This window comes from Loxodonta africana, chromosome 12 (assembly GCF_030014295.1).
Source record: "Loxodonta africana isolate mLoxAfr1 chromosome 12, mLoxAfr1.hap2, whole genome shotgun sequence".
Taxonomy (NCBI): Eukaryota; Metazoa; Chordata; class Mammalia; order Proboscidea; family Elephantidae; genus Loxodonta; species Loxodonta africana.
The window spans coordinates 95,427,336-95,442,663 of NC_087353.1; the positions used below are offsets into that span (position 1 = coordinate 95,427,336).

Sequence of the window (15,328 nt, forward strand, 5' to 3'; positions counted from 1 at the left end):
GGAAGCGATACTTCCAAATTCATTCTATGAAGCCAGCATAACCCTGATACCAAAACCAAGCAACCAAATCACAAGAAAAGAAAATTATAGACAAATATCTCCCATAAATATGGATGCAAAAATTCTCAACAAAATTCTAGCCAATCGAACTCAGCATTATGTCAAAAAATAATAATACACCACGACCAAGTAGGATTCATACCAGGTATGCAAGGATGGTTCAACATTAGAAAACCAATCAACATAATCCACCACACAAATAAAAGGAAAGAAAAGAATCACATGATCATCTCAATTAACACAAAAAAGGCATTTGACAAAGTCCAACACCCATTCCTTATAAAAACTGTCAATAAAATAGGTATAGAAGGGAAATTTCTCGACATAATAAAGGGCATTTATGCAAAACCAATGGCCAACATCATTCTTAACAGAGAGGCTGAAAACATTCCCCTTGAGAACAGAAACAAGACAAGGGTGCCCTTTATCACCACTCTTATTTAACTTTGCGCTGGGAGTCCTAGCTAGAGTAACAAGGCAAGACAAAGAAATAAAGGGCATCCAAATCAATAATGAAGAAGTTAAACTGTCACTACTTGTGGATGATATGATATTATACATAGAAAACCCAAAAGATTCCACAAGAAAACTCCTGGAACTAATAGATTCAACAGAGTAGCAGCATACAACATAAACATACAAAAATCAGTTGGATTCCTATACATCGATAAAGAGAACGATGAAAAGGAAATCACGAAAACAATACCATTTATAGTAGCCCCTAAAAAAAAAAAAAAAAAAAAAAACAAAACACTTAGGAATAAATCTAACCAGGCATGTAAAAGACCTATACAAAGAAAACTACAAAACACTACTGCAAGAAACCAAAAGAGAGCTACATAAAAGGAAAAACATATATGCTCATGGATAGGTAGATCTGACATTGTGAAAATGTCAATTCTACCCAAAGTGATTTACTAATACAATGCAATCCTGATCCAAATACAAACAGTATTCTCTAAAGAGATGGAAAAACTGATCATTAACTTTATATGGAAAGGAAAGAAGCCCCGGATGAGTAAAGCACTATTGAAGAAGACGAAGACAGTAGGAGGACTCACACTACCTGACCTCAGAACCTACCATATAGCTACTGCAGTCAAAACGGCATGGTACTGGTACGACGACAGATACATTGATCAATGGAACAGAATTGAGAACCAAGACGTAAATCAATCCACCTATGGTCACATGATCTTCAACAAGGGTCCAAAGTCCATCAAATGGGGAAAAGACAGTCTTTTTAACACATGGTGCTGGCAAAACAGGATGTCCATCTGCCAATAAATCACACAGGACTCATACCTCACACCATATACAAAAACTAATTAAAAGTGGATCAAAGACCTAAATATAAAGCCAAAAACTATGAAGTTCATAGAAGAAAAAAATAGGATGAATGCTAGGGGCCCTAATACATGGCGTAAAAAGGATACAAACCACAACCAACAACACACAAACTCCAGAATATAAGCTAGCTAACTGAGATCTTCTAAATATTAAACACATGCTCATCAGAAGACTTCACCAAAAGAGTAAAGAGAACTTACAGACTGGGAAAAAATTTTGGCTGTTACAAATCAGACAAAGGTCTAATCTCTAAAATCTAGAAGAAAATCCAACACCTCTACAACAAAATGACAAAATCCAATTAAAAAATGGGCAAAGGAAATGAACAGACACTTCACCAAAGAAGACAGTTGAACAGCCATCAGACCATGAAGAAATGCTGAAGACCTCTAGCCTTTAGAGAAATGTAAATCAAAACCACAATGAGATACCATCTCACCCCGGTATTACTGACAGGAGTCAAAGAAACAGGTATTAGCAAATGTTTGAGAGGCTGCGAGGAGATGGGAACTTGTATACACTGCTAGTGAGAATCTCCAATGCTACAACTATTTTGGAAAATGATATGGCACTTCCTTAGAAAGCTAGAAATAGACATACCATATGATCCAGCAATCTCACTCCTAGGAATATATCCTACAGAAATAAGAGTCATCACATGAATAGACATATGCACACCCATGTTCATTGCAGCATTGTTCACAACAGGAAAAAGATGGAAACAACCTAGATGTCCATCAACAGATGAATGGATAAACAAACTGTGGTACATACACACAATGGAGTATTACACAACAATAAAAAACTACAATGAATCTGCAACACATCTCATAACGTGGATGAATCTGGAGGGCATTATGCTGAGTGAAATAAGTCAATCACTAAAGGACAAATACTGTATGAGACCACTACTGTAAAAACTCATGAAAAGATTTACACACAAGAAGAAACAATCTTTGATGGTTACAAGGGAGGGGAAGGTTGGGGAGGGAAAAGCACTAAATAGATGATAGATATGTGGTTACTTTGGCAAAGGGTAAAATAGTACACAGAACTGGGGAAGCCAGCACACCTTGTACAAGGCAAGGTCATGGAAGTTCCATAATCACATCCAAACTCCCTGAGGAACTGAATTGCTCGGCTGAGGGTTGTGGGGACCATGGTCTCGGGGAACAACTACCTCAACTGGTATAACATAGCTTATAAAGAAAATGTTCTACATTCTACTTTGGTGAGTAGCATCTGGGATCTTAAAAGCCTGTGAGCAGCCATCTAGGATACTCCACTGGTCTCACCCCTTTGGGAGCAAGGAATAATGAAGAAAACTAAAGAAACAAGGGAAAGATTAGTCCAAAGGACTAATGGACCACATCTACCACAGCCTTTACCGGCCTGAGTCCAGTACAACTAGATGGTTCCCAGCTACCACCACTGACTACTCTGACAGGAATCACAGTACAGGGTCCTGGACAGAGCTGGAGAAAAAAGTAGAATAAAATTCCAGCTCAAAAAGAAAGACCAGACTTACTGGCCTGACAAAGACTGGAGAAACCCTGAGAGTATGGCCCCTGGACACACTTTCAGCTCAGTAATGAAGTCACTCCTGAGGTTCACCCTTCAGTCAAAGATTGGACAGGCCCATAAAACAAAACGAGACTAAAGGGGCACACTAACCCAGGGGCAAGGACCAGAAGGTAGGAGGAGACAGGAAAGTTGGCAATAGGGAAGCCAAGGTTGAGAAGGAAGAGTCTTGACATGACGCAGAGTTGTTAATCAATGCCATACAACAATATGTGTACTGTTTAATGAGAAACTAGTTTGTTCTGTAAACCTTCATGCAAAGTACAATGAAAAAAGAAAACATCCTCACAACTGGACCAATAAGCCACATCAGAAAATATTGAAGTTGTCAAGGATTTCATTTTACTTGGATCCACAATCCACACCCATGGAAGCAGCAGTCAAGAAATCAAACCATGTATTGCATTGGGCAAATCTGCAGGAAAAGACTTCCTTAAAGTATTAAAAAGGAAAGGTATCACTTTGAGAACTAAGATTTAAGCCATAGTATTTTCAACTGCCTCATACACATGCGAAAACTGGGCAATGAATAAGGGAGACTCAAGAAGAATTGATGACTTTGAATTATGATATTGACAAAGAATACTGAATACACCATGGACTGCCAGAAGAACGAGCAAATACGTCTTGGAAGAAAAACAGCCAGAATGTTGTTTAGACGCAAGGATTTTGAGACTTCACCTCATGTACTTTAGACTTATTATCAGGAGGGACCAGTCATGCTTGCTCATGCTTGGTAAGTAAAGGGTCATGCTTGGTAAAGTACAGGGTTAGTGAAAAAGAAGAAAACTCTCAACAAGATGGATTGACACAGTGGCTACAACAGTGGGCTCAAGCACAACGATTGCGACGAAGGTGCAGGACTGGGCAGTGTTTCATTCTGTTGCACATAGGGTCACTGTGAGTGTGAACAGGCTTGATGGAACTTAACAACAATTGCGGAAGAGTTTGTAGGAGCCCTGGTGGAGCAACAGTTCTATGCTCTGCTGCTAACCGAAAGGCTGGCAGTTCAAACTTACCCAGCGTTTTCATGGGAGAAAGACCTGGTGATCTGCTCCTGTAAAGATTATATCCTAGAAAACACTATGAGGCAGTTCTACTCTGTCACCAAGGGTCACTATGAGTCAGAATCAACTCAACCGAACACAATAACAATGGAAGGGTTTGAAATGATGCATTTTTAGGCAATAAAAAGGGACCTACAGAAGGAAAAAATGGCCAGAAACTAATGCTGTCAGTCTCTGGAGAAAAGTGATTATCTTCAGTTTTTTGGCCTTACTCAGACTGTAGACTATGAAACCTGGAGACATATGGGATCACAATAATAACAAATCTCCAAGAGTTTTACAAGAGATAATTCATCCTACGAGGCTCAGGGAGGGCTGCGATTGTCCTCCACACAGCTGAGAGCCTCCTCACAACAAGTTTATCCAATGGAAGTTTCCAGAATACTCACCCCCATAATTTTCCATACTTTTTAGAACATTTCACGTCAAAATCCCACATACCCTGCAAGGAGAAACAAAATAAAACTAGATTATTCATTTCAATGTACTCACCCCTAACATTTCAGGGACTAAAAAAAAATCCGATGAGATGAAATCAAGCTTACTCCTTGTTACAGATTGAATTGTATCTCCTAAAAGGATGTGTTGAAATCCAAGCCTTTGGACCTGTGAATGTAAACTTGTGGGGAAATAAGGCCTCAACAATGGGCTTAAACATATCGAAAATCATGGAGATGGTGCAGGATCATTCTCTTATACGTAAGGTCTCCATGAGTTGCAGCTGACTCTACAGCAACTCACAACAACAAAGAAGTTATCAGTTAACTTAACATGAGGTCACACTGGAGCAGGGTGGGCTCCAATCCAATGTGACTGCTGTCTTTATAAGAAGAGGATAAGAGTCACAGACCCAGAGAGACACAGGAGGACAGAAGGGGAATATGGTCATGTGAAGACTAAGTCAGAGATGGGAATGGTGCATCTACAAAGCAAGGAACGCCAAGGATTGCCAGGAACCACCAGTAGCTAGGAAGAGGCAAGAATACATCTTTCCCTACAGCCTTCACTGAAAGCACTGCTGTGTCAACACCTTGTTTAAGACTTCTGGGCCCAAGAACTGTGAGGTAATAAATTTCTGTTATTTTGGGTCACCAACTTTGTGGTACTTTGTGATGGCAGCCCTAGAAAACTATTACACTATCTTTTCACTGGCAGATAAAGGGAAGTTCTTATTCAGAGATATCTTAAGGTTGAAGAGGGTAAATAGTGGAGATATTCTAAATGGAGAATTTTAAATAACTGAATTTTCTCCAAGTACTGTAGATACTGAATGATGTAACGTTGTGTATGAATAATAAGTAACTTCTTGTCTTTCTGAAATGTTTTTGTTTGTGTATATGTTGTCTCTAAAATCTCCTAACCCTCTGGTAATTACCTCCACGGGCATGCAAGAAAAACGAAGCTTGGAGAAAATGAGTGAATGTCCCATAATGAAGTTCTACTTTGTCACATGGGGGTTGCTGTGAGTTGAAAATGACTCAAGAGTACCTAACAACAAGGACATGCTTTTATTTAAAAAAAGAAAAACGCATTTAGTAGTTAAAGATCTGAAATTGATAGACAACAATAACCTTGTCTCAGTGATACTCACTCCCTGCTCGGACTCACTCACAGAGGCGGCTCCTTTGACGGAAAAGAAGAAAGGCAGAAAGCCCTTGTTGTAGCTCTCAGATCCCCAACAGATGGCGTGGGTGGCAAGGGCTGGGTAAAGCCAGGAAAATAAGCACAGGGTTTTACAGTTCTTGAGAGGATGCACTACCTGCAAATTACTAGATGACAAATACTTGAGCTGCCTAGTAATCTGAAGTTGATACCTATCCAAGAGTAACAACAAAAAATAAAATAGAATAAACTACTTTTGAAAGCAAACTCTGCAGTAAGGCGTACAAAAAAAAAGGGCTACCAAGAGCTCAGGCTGGAAGCAGGAGAGTTTGAATCCAGCACACACAGCTTAATGAGCCACTACCAAAACGCCTTTTGTTTGTTTCTCCTAATGTTAAGACCACTGTGACTTCTTAGGAGGAACCACTGGCAGACAGATACTCCTCCTCACGATGTTTACCATGTTAGCACATTGCTAAATCTACAAGGCAACTGGATCCTCAGACTGGATCAAAAAACTGCAGCATTTGAGAATAGGGCCCTTGGGGAATCCAGGCCAATGTGCTGGATGGAGTATACACAGTTTCTAGAAAGTTCTAGAAAATTTTTCCTGAGGAAGGGCATTTGTTGATGGAATTGAGCAGGTATATGCAACCACAGGAAACCCTGGTGGCTTAGTATTTAATAGCTAAGGCTGCTAACCAAAAGCTTGGCAGTTTCAATCTGCTAGGTGCTCCTCAGAAACCCTATGGAGCAGCTCTACTCTGTTCTATAGGGCCACTATGAGTCGGAATTCTTGGCAATGGGTTTGGTTTTTTGTTTGTTTTTTATGCAACCATAAGAAGCAAAAGAGGGGGCTACAAGACTCACCTTGCGGTAGGCCAGAAGAGTTCCCAAAAAAGGCAAAGGTTTGGGCCCAGGAATCCCGAGCTTCTTTAGAACATTATGTGAATAGGTTCCACATCTATAAAGTGAGAGGCAAGCTAGGTCACCAGGATTGTACTATAGATGCCAGTATTGGAGAAGCAACATGTAGGCAATAAATAACAACTCCAAGAGCAGTAATCACATCCCGTCACCATCTCCTTTTCCACCTGCACTGTGAGACCCACAAGGAGTAATGATGATTAGTGAAAAGCAGCTAAAACCACCATTCATAGAGTGAATACATGAAAAGATTCCAAACTTTGGCTCAAGGGAGGTTCAGTCTGGAACTTTTCCAGGGTCTTTTCTTGTGTCTATTTCATAAGTGGACTCTTGCAGGATTTGAGTGTTCCCATTCTAATTAGAAAGGTGGCACAGTTTGCCCTCAGCTGGTTACCAAAAGGCTGGCAGTCAGAACCTGCCAGAAAAGACCTGGTATATGTTGTTTCCATATAGACTACAGCCAAGAAAACCCTTTGGAGCAGTGCAACTCTCTAACACATGAGGTTGCCATGAGTCAAAATTGTCTAGACAGTGCAAGAAAACAATTCTAGGTAAAAAGGAGAAAAAAAAATCTTTCTGTTCTGATAAGTAGAAATGAGACCTTGTTTCCTCTTCTTTGAAGGTTACCCTTTAATTCAGCATCGGTTCCAAATAGTCCATACAAATGCAACCAATCTTATAACATGCAATAAAATAGAATTTTAAAAGGGCACGAAGGTCGGTGGTAAAAAGAAATGAACTACCAAGCCACGGAAAGGCATGGGAGAAGCTGAAAACCATATTGCTAAGTGAAAGGTCTCCATCGCTCTAAGTATTCCCCCATTTGAGGGGCCGATTTTTTTTTAAACCTTCCTCTACTGGGTTCCTGTCAATTCCTCTACATCCAAATTGGTAATCAATCCCCAGGAACAAAGAATGTCACTAAACACTCCTTGTCACTCCTTGGGATTTGGGAGGTGGGGTGGGGATTATTTATGAAGGACTAACTTCATAGGATTTGCATAAGATGACTAATAACCACTTATGGTCATGTAGAAACCAACACTTAAGTAATTTCCTCTCCTCTATCTCTTTTTTATCTTCAAAACAAATGGGGAGAGGCGGGGCCAAGATGGCAGACTAGGTGGACGCTACCGCGGATCCCTCTTGCAACAAAGACTCGGAAAAACAAGTGAATCGATCACATACATAACAATCTACGAACTCTGAACAACAAACACAGACTTAGAGACGGAGAACGAACAAATACGGGCAGACAGCGATCGTTTTCAGAACTAGGAGCCAGCGTACCAGGCAGGTGACCTTCGGAGCCCGATCTGGGGCAGAGCCCAGGGGGGCAGATGGCACAGACAAGGGGCCCAGCCCTACCCCCCCAACCCATCCCGGGAGGGAGTCTAGCTGGTTGGCGCAGGCGGCGTAGTGGCGCAGCCAGTGGGAGAAGCACCCGGGAGGAAGTGACTGATCTTGGAGCGGGGAGAGCAGCGTCCCAGCCGGGGAGCCATCCCGCCGGGAGTTTGGCGGGAAGTGGGCGTGGAGCGAGAGTGGGGATCAGCTATATTTCCCTAAAGCGACCCCGGGGGGGGCTCAGATGTTCCGGCGGGGGACGCCCACCCAGTTCGTGCCTGCGGGGCGGCGCACTGGAGGGAGAAGTCCCCAGGAGGAAGTGACTGGTCTCGGAGCGGGGAGAGTAGCGTTCCAGCCGAGGAGCCGTCCCGCCGGGATTTTGGCAGACGGGAGCGGAGCGTGAACGCGGGGATCAGCTCTATATTCTGTGGTGCTACACTCCTAGCTCTCTGATCCCTCCCCCACCCTCCCCAGGCAGCTCCATTAACATCTGAATACCCTGGGCCAGAGGGAGAATTCAGATAGGGATCTGACTGCATTTTTTTTTTAGCTGATTACCTGGAAAATCTAGTTTCCCAGTGATGGCTCGGAGACAGCAGTCCGTATCAAACCACATAAAGAAACAGACCATGACAGCTTCTAAAACCCCCCAAACAAAAGAATCAAAATCTTTCCCAAATGAAGATACAATCCTGGAATTATCAGATACAGAATATAAAAAACTAATTTACAGAATGCTTAAAGATATCACAAATGAAATTAGGATAACTGCAGAAAAAGCCAAGGAACACACTGATAAAACAGCTGAAACACTCAAAAAGATTATTCAAGAACATAGTGCAAAAATTAGTAAGTTGCAAGAATCCATAGAGAGACAGCATGTAGAAATCCAAAAGATTAACAATAAAATTACAGAATTAGACAATGCAAGAGAAAGTCAGAGGAGCAGACTCGAGCAATTAGAATGTAGACTGGGACTTCTGGAGGACCAGGGAATCAACACCAACATAGCTGAAAAAAAATCAGAGAAAAGAATTAAAAAAAAATGAAGAAACCCTAAGAATCATGTGGGACTCTATCAAGAAGGAAAACTTGCGAGTGATTGGAGTCCCAGAACAGGGAGGGGGGACAGAAAACACAGAGAAAATAGTTGAAGAACTCCTGACACAAAACTTCCCTGACATCATGAAAGACGAAAGGATATCTATCCAAGATGCTCATCGAACCCCATTTAAGATTGATCCAAAAAGAAAAACACCAAGACATATTATCATCAAACTCGCCAAAACCAAAGATAAACAGAAAATTTTAAAAGCAGCCAGGGAGAAAAGAAAGGTTTCCTTCAAGGGAGAATCAATAAGAATAAGTTCAGACTACTCAGCAGAAACCATGCAGGCAAGAAGGGAATGGGACGACGTATACAGAACACTGAAGGAGAAAAACTGCCAGCCAAGGATCATATATCCAGCAAAACTCTCTCTGAAATATGAAGGCGAAATTAAGATATTTACAGATAAACACAAGTTTAGAGAATTTGCAAAAACTAAACCAAGACTGCAAGAAATGCTAAAGGAGATTGTTTGGCCTAATGACCAATAATATCAGGTACCAGCACAATACAGGGTCACAAAACAGAACGTCCTGATATCAACTCAAATAGGGAAAGCACAAAAACAAACAAATTAAGATTAATTCTAAAAAATAAATAAATAAACAAAATAATACACATAACAGGAAATCATGGAAATCAATAGATAAACGATCACAATAATCAAAAACAGGGACTAAATACAGGAGGCATTGAACTGCCAGATGGAGAGTGATACAAGGCGATATAGAACGATACAAGTTATGTTTTTACTTAGAAAAATAGGGGTAAATAATAGGGTAACCACAAAAAGGGATATCAACTCCATAACTCAAGAAAAACGTAATGACTCAACAAACATAAAGTCAAACACTATGAAAGTGAGGATCTCACAATCTACTAAGAAAAACGTCTCAGCACGAAAAAGTATGTGGAAAAATGAAATGGCCAACAACACACATAAAAAGGCATCAAAATGACAGCACTAAAAACTTATTTATCTATAATTACGCTCAATGTAAATGGACTAAATGCACCAATAAAGAGACAGAGAGTCATGGACTGGATAAAGAAACACGATCCATCTATATGCTGCCTACAAGAGACACACCTTAGACTTAGAGACACAAACAAACTAAAACTCAAAGGATGGAAAAAAATATATCAAGCAAATAATAAGCAAAAAAGAAGAGGAGTAGCAATATTAATTTCTGACAAAATAGACTTTAGACTTAAATCCACCACAAAGGATAAAGAAGGACACTATATAATGATAAAAGGGACAATTGATCAGGAAGACATAACCATATTAAATATTTACGCACCCAATGACAGGGTTGCAAGATACACAAACCAAATTTTAACAGAATTGAAAAGCGAGATAGACACCTCCACATTTATAGTAGGAGACTTCAACACACCACTTTCGGAGAAGGACAAGACATCCAGTAAGAAGCTCAATAGAGACACGGAAGACCTACTTACAACAATCAACCAACTTGACCTCATTGACTTATACAGAACTCTCCACCCAACTGCTGCAAAATATACTTTTTTTTCTAGTGCACATGGAACATTCTCTAGAATACACCACATATTAGGTCACAAAACAAATCTTTGCAGAGTCCAAAACATCGAAATATTACAAAGCATCTTCTCAGACCACAAGGCAATGAAGCTAGAAATCAATAACAGAAAAACTAGGGAAAAGAAATCAAATACTTCGAAAATGAACAATACCCTCCTGAAAAAAGACTGGGTTATAGAAGACATCAAGGAGGGAATAAGGAGATTCATAGAAAGCAACCAGAATGAAAATACTTCCTATCAAAACCTCTGGGACACAGCAAAAGCAGTGCTCAGAGGCCAATTTATATCGATAAATGCACACATAAAAAAAGAAGAAAGAGCCAAAAGCAGAGAACTGTCCCGACAACTTGAACAAATAGAAAGTGAGCAACAAAAGAATCCATCAGGCACCAGAAGAAAACAAATAATAAAAATTAGAGCTGAACTAAATGAATTAGAGAACAGAAAAACAATTGAAAAAATTAACAAAGCCAAAAGCTGGTTCTTTGAAAAAATTGATAAACCTTTGGCTAGACTGACTAAAGAAAAACAGGAAAGGAAACAAATAACCTGAATAAGAAACGAGAAGGACCACATCACAACAGAACCAAATGAAATTCAAAGAATCATTTCAGATTGCTACGTAAAATTGTACTCTAACAAATTTGAAAACCTAGAAGAAATGGATAAATTCTTGGAAAATACTACCTACCTAAACTAACACATTCAGAAGTAGAACAACTAAATACACCCATAACAGAAAAAGAGATTGAAACGGCAATCAAAAAACTTCCAACAAAAAAAAGTCCTGGCCCAGACGGCTTCACTGCAGAGTTCTACCAAACCTTCAGAGAAGACTTAACACCACTACTACTGAAGGTATTTCAAAGCATAGAAAAAGACGGAATACTACCCAACTCATTGTATGAAGCCACCATCTCCCTGATACCAAAAGCAGGTAAAGATATTACAAAAAAAGAAAATTTTAGACCTATATCCCTCATGAACATAGATGCAAAAATCCTCGACAAAATTCTAGCCAATAGAATCCAACAACACATCAAAAAAATAATTCACCCTGATCTAGTGGGATTTATACCAGGTATTTTTTTTTTTATGCAAGGCTGGTTTAATATCAGAAAAACCATTAATGTAATCCATCACATAAATAAAACAAAAGGTAAAAACCACATGATCTTATCAATAGATGCAGAAAAGGCATTTGACAAAGTTCAACACCCATTTATGATAAAAACTCTTACCAAAATAGGAATGGAAGGAAAATTCCTCAACATAATAAAGGGCATCTATGCAAAGCCAACAGCCAATATCACTCTAAATGGAGAGAACCTGAAAGCATTTCCCTTGAGAACGGGAACCAGACAAGGATGCCCTTTATCACCACCCTTATTCAACATCGTACTTGAAGTCCTAGCCAGGGCAATTAGGCTAGACAAAGAAATAAAGGGTATCCAGATTGGCAAGGAGGAAGTAAAGCTATCACTGTTTGCATATGACATGATCGTATACATGGAAAACCCTAAGGAATCCTCCAGAAAACTACTGAAAATAATAGAAGAGTTTGACAGAGTCTTAGGTTATAAAATAAACATACAAAAATCACTTGGATTCCTCTACATCAACAAAAAGAACACCGAAGAGGAAATAACCAAATCAATACCATTCACAGTAGCCCCCAAGAAGATAAAATACTTAGGAATAAATCTTACCAAGGATGTAAAAGACCTATACAAAGAAAACTATAAAACTCTGCTGCAAGAAATTCAAAAGGACATACTTAAGTGGAAAAACATACCCTGCTCATGGATAGGAAGACTTAACATAGTAAAAATGTCTATTCTACCAAAAGCCATCTATACATATAACGCACTTCCGATCCAAATACCAATGTCATATTTTAAGGGGATAGAGAAACAAATCACTAAGGGAAAGAAGCCCCGGATAAGCAAAGCATTACTGAAAAAGAAGAAGAAAGTGGGAGGCCTCACTCTACCTGATTTCAGAACCTATTATACAGCCACAGTAGTCAAAACAGCCTGGTACTGGTACAACAACAGGCACATGGACCAATGGAACAGAATTGAGAACCCAGATATAGATCCATCCACGTATGAGCAGCTGATATTTGACAAAGGCCCAGTGTCAGTTACTTGGGGAAAAGATAGTCTTTTTAACAAATGGTGCTGGCATAACTGGATATTTATTTGCAAAAGAATGAAACAGGACCCATACCTCACACCATGCACAAAAACTAACTCCAAGTGGATCAAAGACCTAAACATAAAGACTAAAACGATAAAGATCATGGAAGAAAAAATAGGGACAACCCTAGGAGCCCTAATACAGGGCATAAACAGAATACAAAACATTACCAAAAATGATGAAGAGAAACCAGATAACTGGGAGCTCCTAAAAATCAAACACCTATGCTCATCTAAAGACTTCACCAAAAGAGTAAAAAGACCATCTACAGACTGGGAAAGAATATTCAGCTATGACATCTCAGACCAGCGCCTGATCTCTAAAATCTACATGATTCTGTCAAAACTCAACCACAAAAAGACAAACAACCCAATCAAGAAGTGGACAAAGGATATGAACACACTTTTCACTAAAGAAGATATTCAGGCAGCCAACAGATACATGAGAAAATGCTCCCGATCATTATTAGCCATTAGAGAAATGCAAATTAAAACTACGATGAGATTCCATCTCACACCAACTAGACTGGCATTAATCCAAAAAACACAAAATAATAAATGTTGGAGAGGCTGCGGAGAGATTGGAACTCTCATACACTGCTGGTGGGATTGTAAAATGGTACAACCACTTTGGAAATCCATCTGGCGTTATCTTAAGCAGTTAGAAATAGAACTACCATACAACCCAGAAATCCCAATCCTCAGAATATACCCTAGAGATACAAGAGCCTTCACACAAACAGATATATGCGCACCCATGTTTATTGCAGCTCTGTTTACAATAGCAAAAAGCTGGAAGCAACCAAGATGTCCGTCAACGGATGAATGGGTAAATAAATTGTGGTATATTCACACAATGGAATACTACGCATCGATAAAGAACAGTGACGAATCTCTGAAACATTTCATAAAATGGAGGAATCTGGAAGGCATTATGCTGAGCGAAATGAGTCAGAGGCAAGAGGACAAATATTGTATAAGACCAGTATTACAAGATCTTGAAAAATAGAAAAAACGAAGAAGAACACATACTTTTGTGGTTACGAAGCGGGGAGGGAGGGAGGGAGGGAGAGGGTTTTTTATTGATCAATCAGTAGATAAGAACTGCTTTGGGTGAAGGGAAAGAGAACACTCAATACAAGGAAGGTCAGCCTAATTGGACTGGACTAAAAGCAAAGAGGTTTCTGGGATAAAATGAAAGCTTCAAAGGTCAGCGGAGCAGGGCCTGGGGTCTGGGGAACATGGTTTGAGGGGACTTCTAAGTCAATGGGCAAAATAATTCTATTATGAAAACATTCTGCATCCCACTTTGAATTGTGGCGTCTGGGGTCCTAAATGCCGACAAGCGGCCATCTAAGATACATCAATTGGTCTCAACCCACCTGGAGCAAAGGCAAAGGAAGAACACCAAGGTCACACGACAACTAAGAACCCAAGAGACAGAAAGGGCCACTTGAACCAGAGACCTACATTATCCTGAGACCAGAAGAACTAGTTGGTGTCCGGCCACAATCGACGTCTGCCCTGTTAGGGAGCACAACAGACAACTCCTGAGGGAGCAGGAGAACAATGGGATACAGACCCCAAATGCTCATAAAAAGCCCATACCTAATGGTACGACTGCGACTAGAGGAATCCCAGAGACAATGCTCCCCAGAACTTCTGATGGCACAGGACAGGAACCATCCCCGAAGACAACTCATCAGGCATGAAAAGGACTGGTCAGCGGGGGGGAGAGAGATGCTGATGAAGAGTGAGCTAATTAAATTAGGTGGACACTGGAGAGTGTATTGACAACTCTTGACTGGAGGTGGGATGGGAAGATAGAGAGAGAGGGAAGATGGCAAAATTGGCACGAAAAGAGAGACTGAAAGGGCTGACTCAATAGGGGGAGAGCAAGAGGGAGAAGGGAGTAAGATGTATGTAAACCTACATGTGACAGACTGATTGGAATGGTAAATGTTCACTTGACGCTTAATAAAAATTAATTAAAAAAAAATGGGGAAAAGTGGTTGGAGAAGCATGATAACCCCAAATCCAATGGCACAGAGGAGGCTGGGAAGCTACTCACATGTAGAGGAGCACCAGGGTGGTGGCCAGAAGAATCCAGGTCTCCATGGAAAAGTTTGGGATCAGGTCCATCGTCACTTTCCTTGCCGGAGAGTCTCCTCTGACTTTTCCTTCGAGCTGTGTGTGCTGATCTCCACCAGACCTGCACAGCCTCCTTCCCACTCCAGCTGTGATTCAGGGAGGATGCTGGCAGATTTATATGCTGGGAAAGGGGTGGGACCCAAGGAGCAGTCAGTGAAAGAACCACCTGAGCTCCACGTGCAGCCTGGAGAGTTCAAGCTACACTTTGAACTAGGCACTAGTTGAAAACATGGCACTAGGAAAGCATCCAAGCATACCCCTACTATGACCTCCCTGGAGTTCATACTTTGTGAGAAATCGATAACTAAACTCAGTGTTATCACTTACACAAATAACTCAGTGTTATCAGTAAACCCAAAAAGGTTATT

At 40.4% G+C, this 15,328-nt stretch overlaps 1 protein-coding gene across 2 annotated transcripts in view; it reads right to left on the reverse strand.

Annotated features, from left to right (window-relative positions):
- LOC100659080 (cytochrome P450 3A8-like) overlaps positions 1-15,125 on the reverse strand; it is a 53,440-nt gene extending 38,315 nt beyond the window's left edge. Inside the window, exons 1-3 of one of the 2 annotated variants that reach the window (XM_064295982.1) lie at positions 14,881-15,125; positions 6,531-6,624; positions 4,448-4,500 (exon numbers count right to left, since the gene is read on the reverse strand). In XM_064295982.1, coding sequence (XP_064152052.1) covers positions 4,448-4,500; positions 6,531-6,624; positions 14,881-14,951 — 218 coding nt within the window. In that variant the 5' untranslated portion in view covers positions 14,952-15,125. Of the gene's footprint in view, positions 1-4,447; positions 4,524-6,526; positions 6,625-14,880 lie in introns of both variants that reach the window. The other variant, XM_023555934.2, reaches the window with a different exon arrangement.
- Positions 15,126-15,328: the final 203 nt, after the last annotated feature.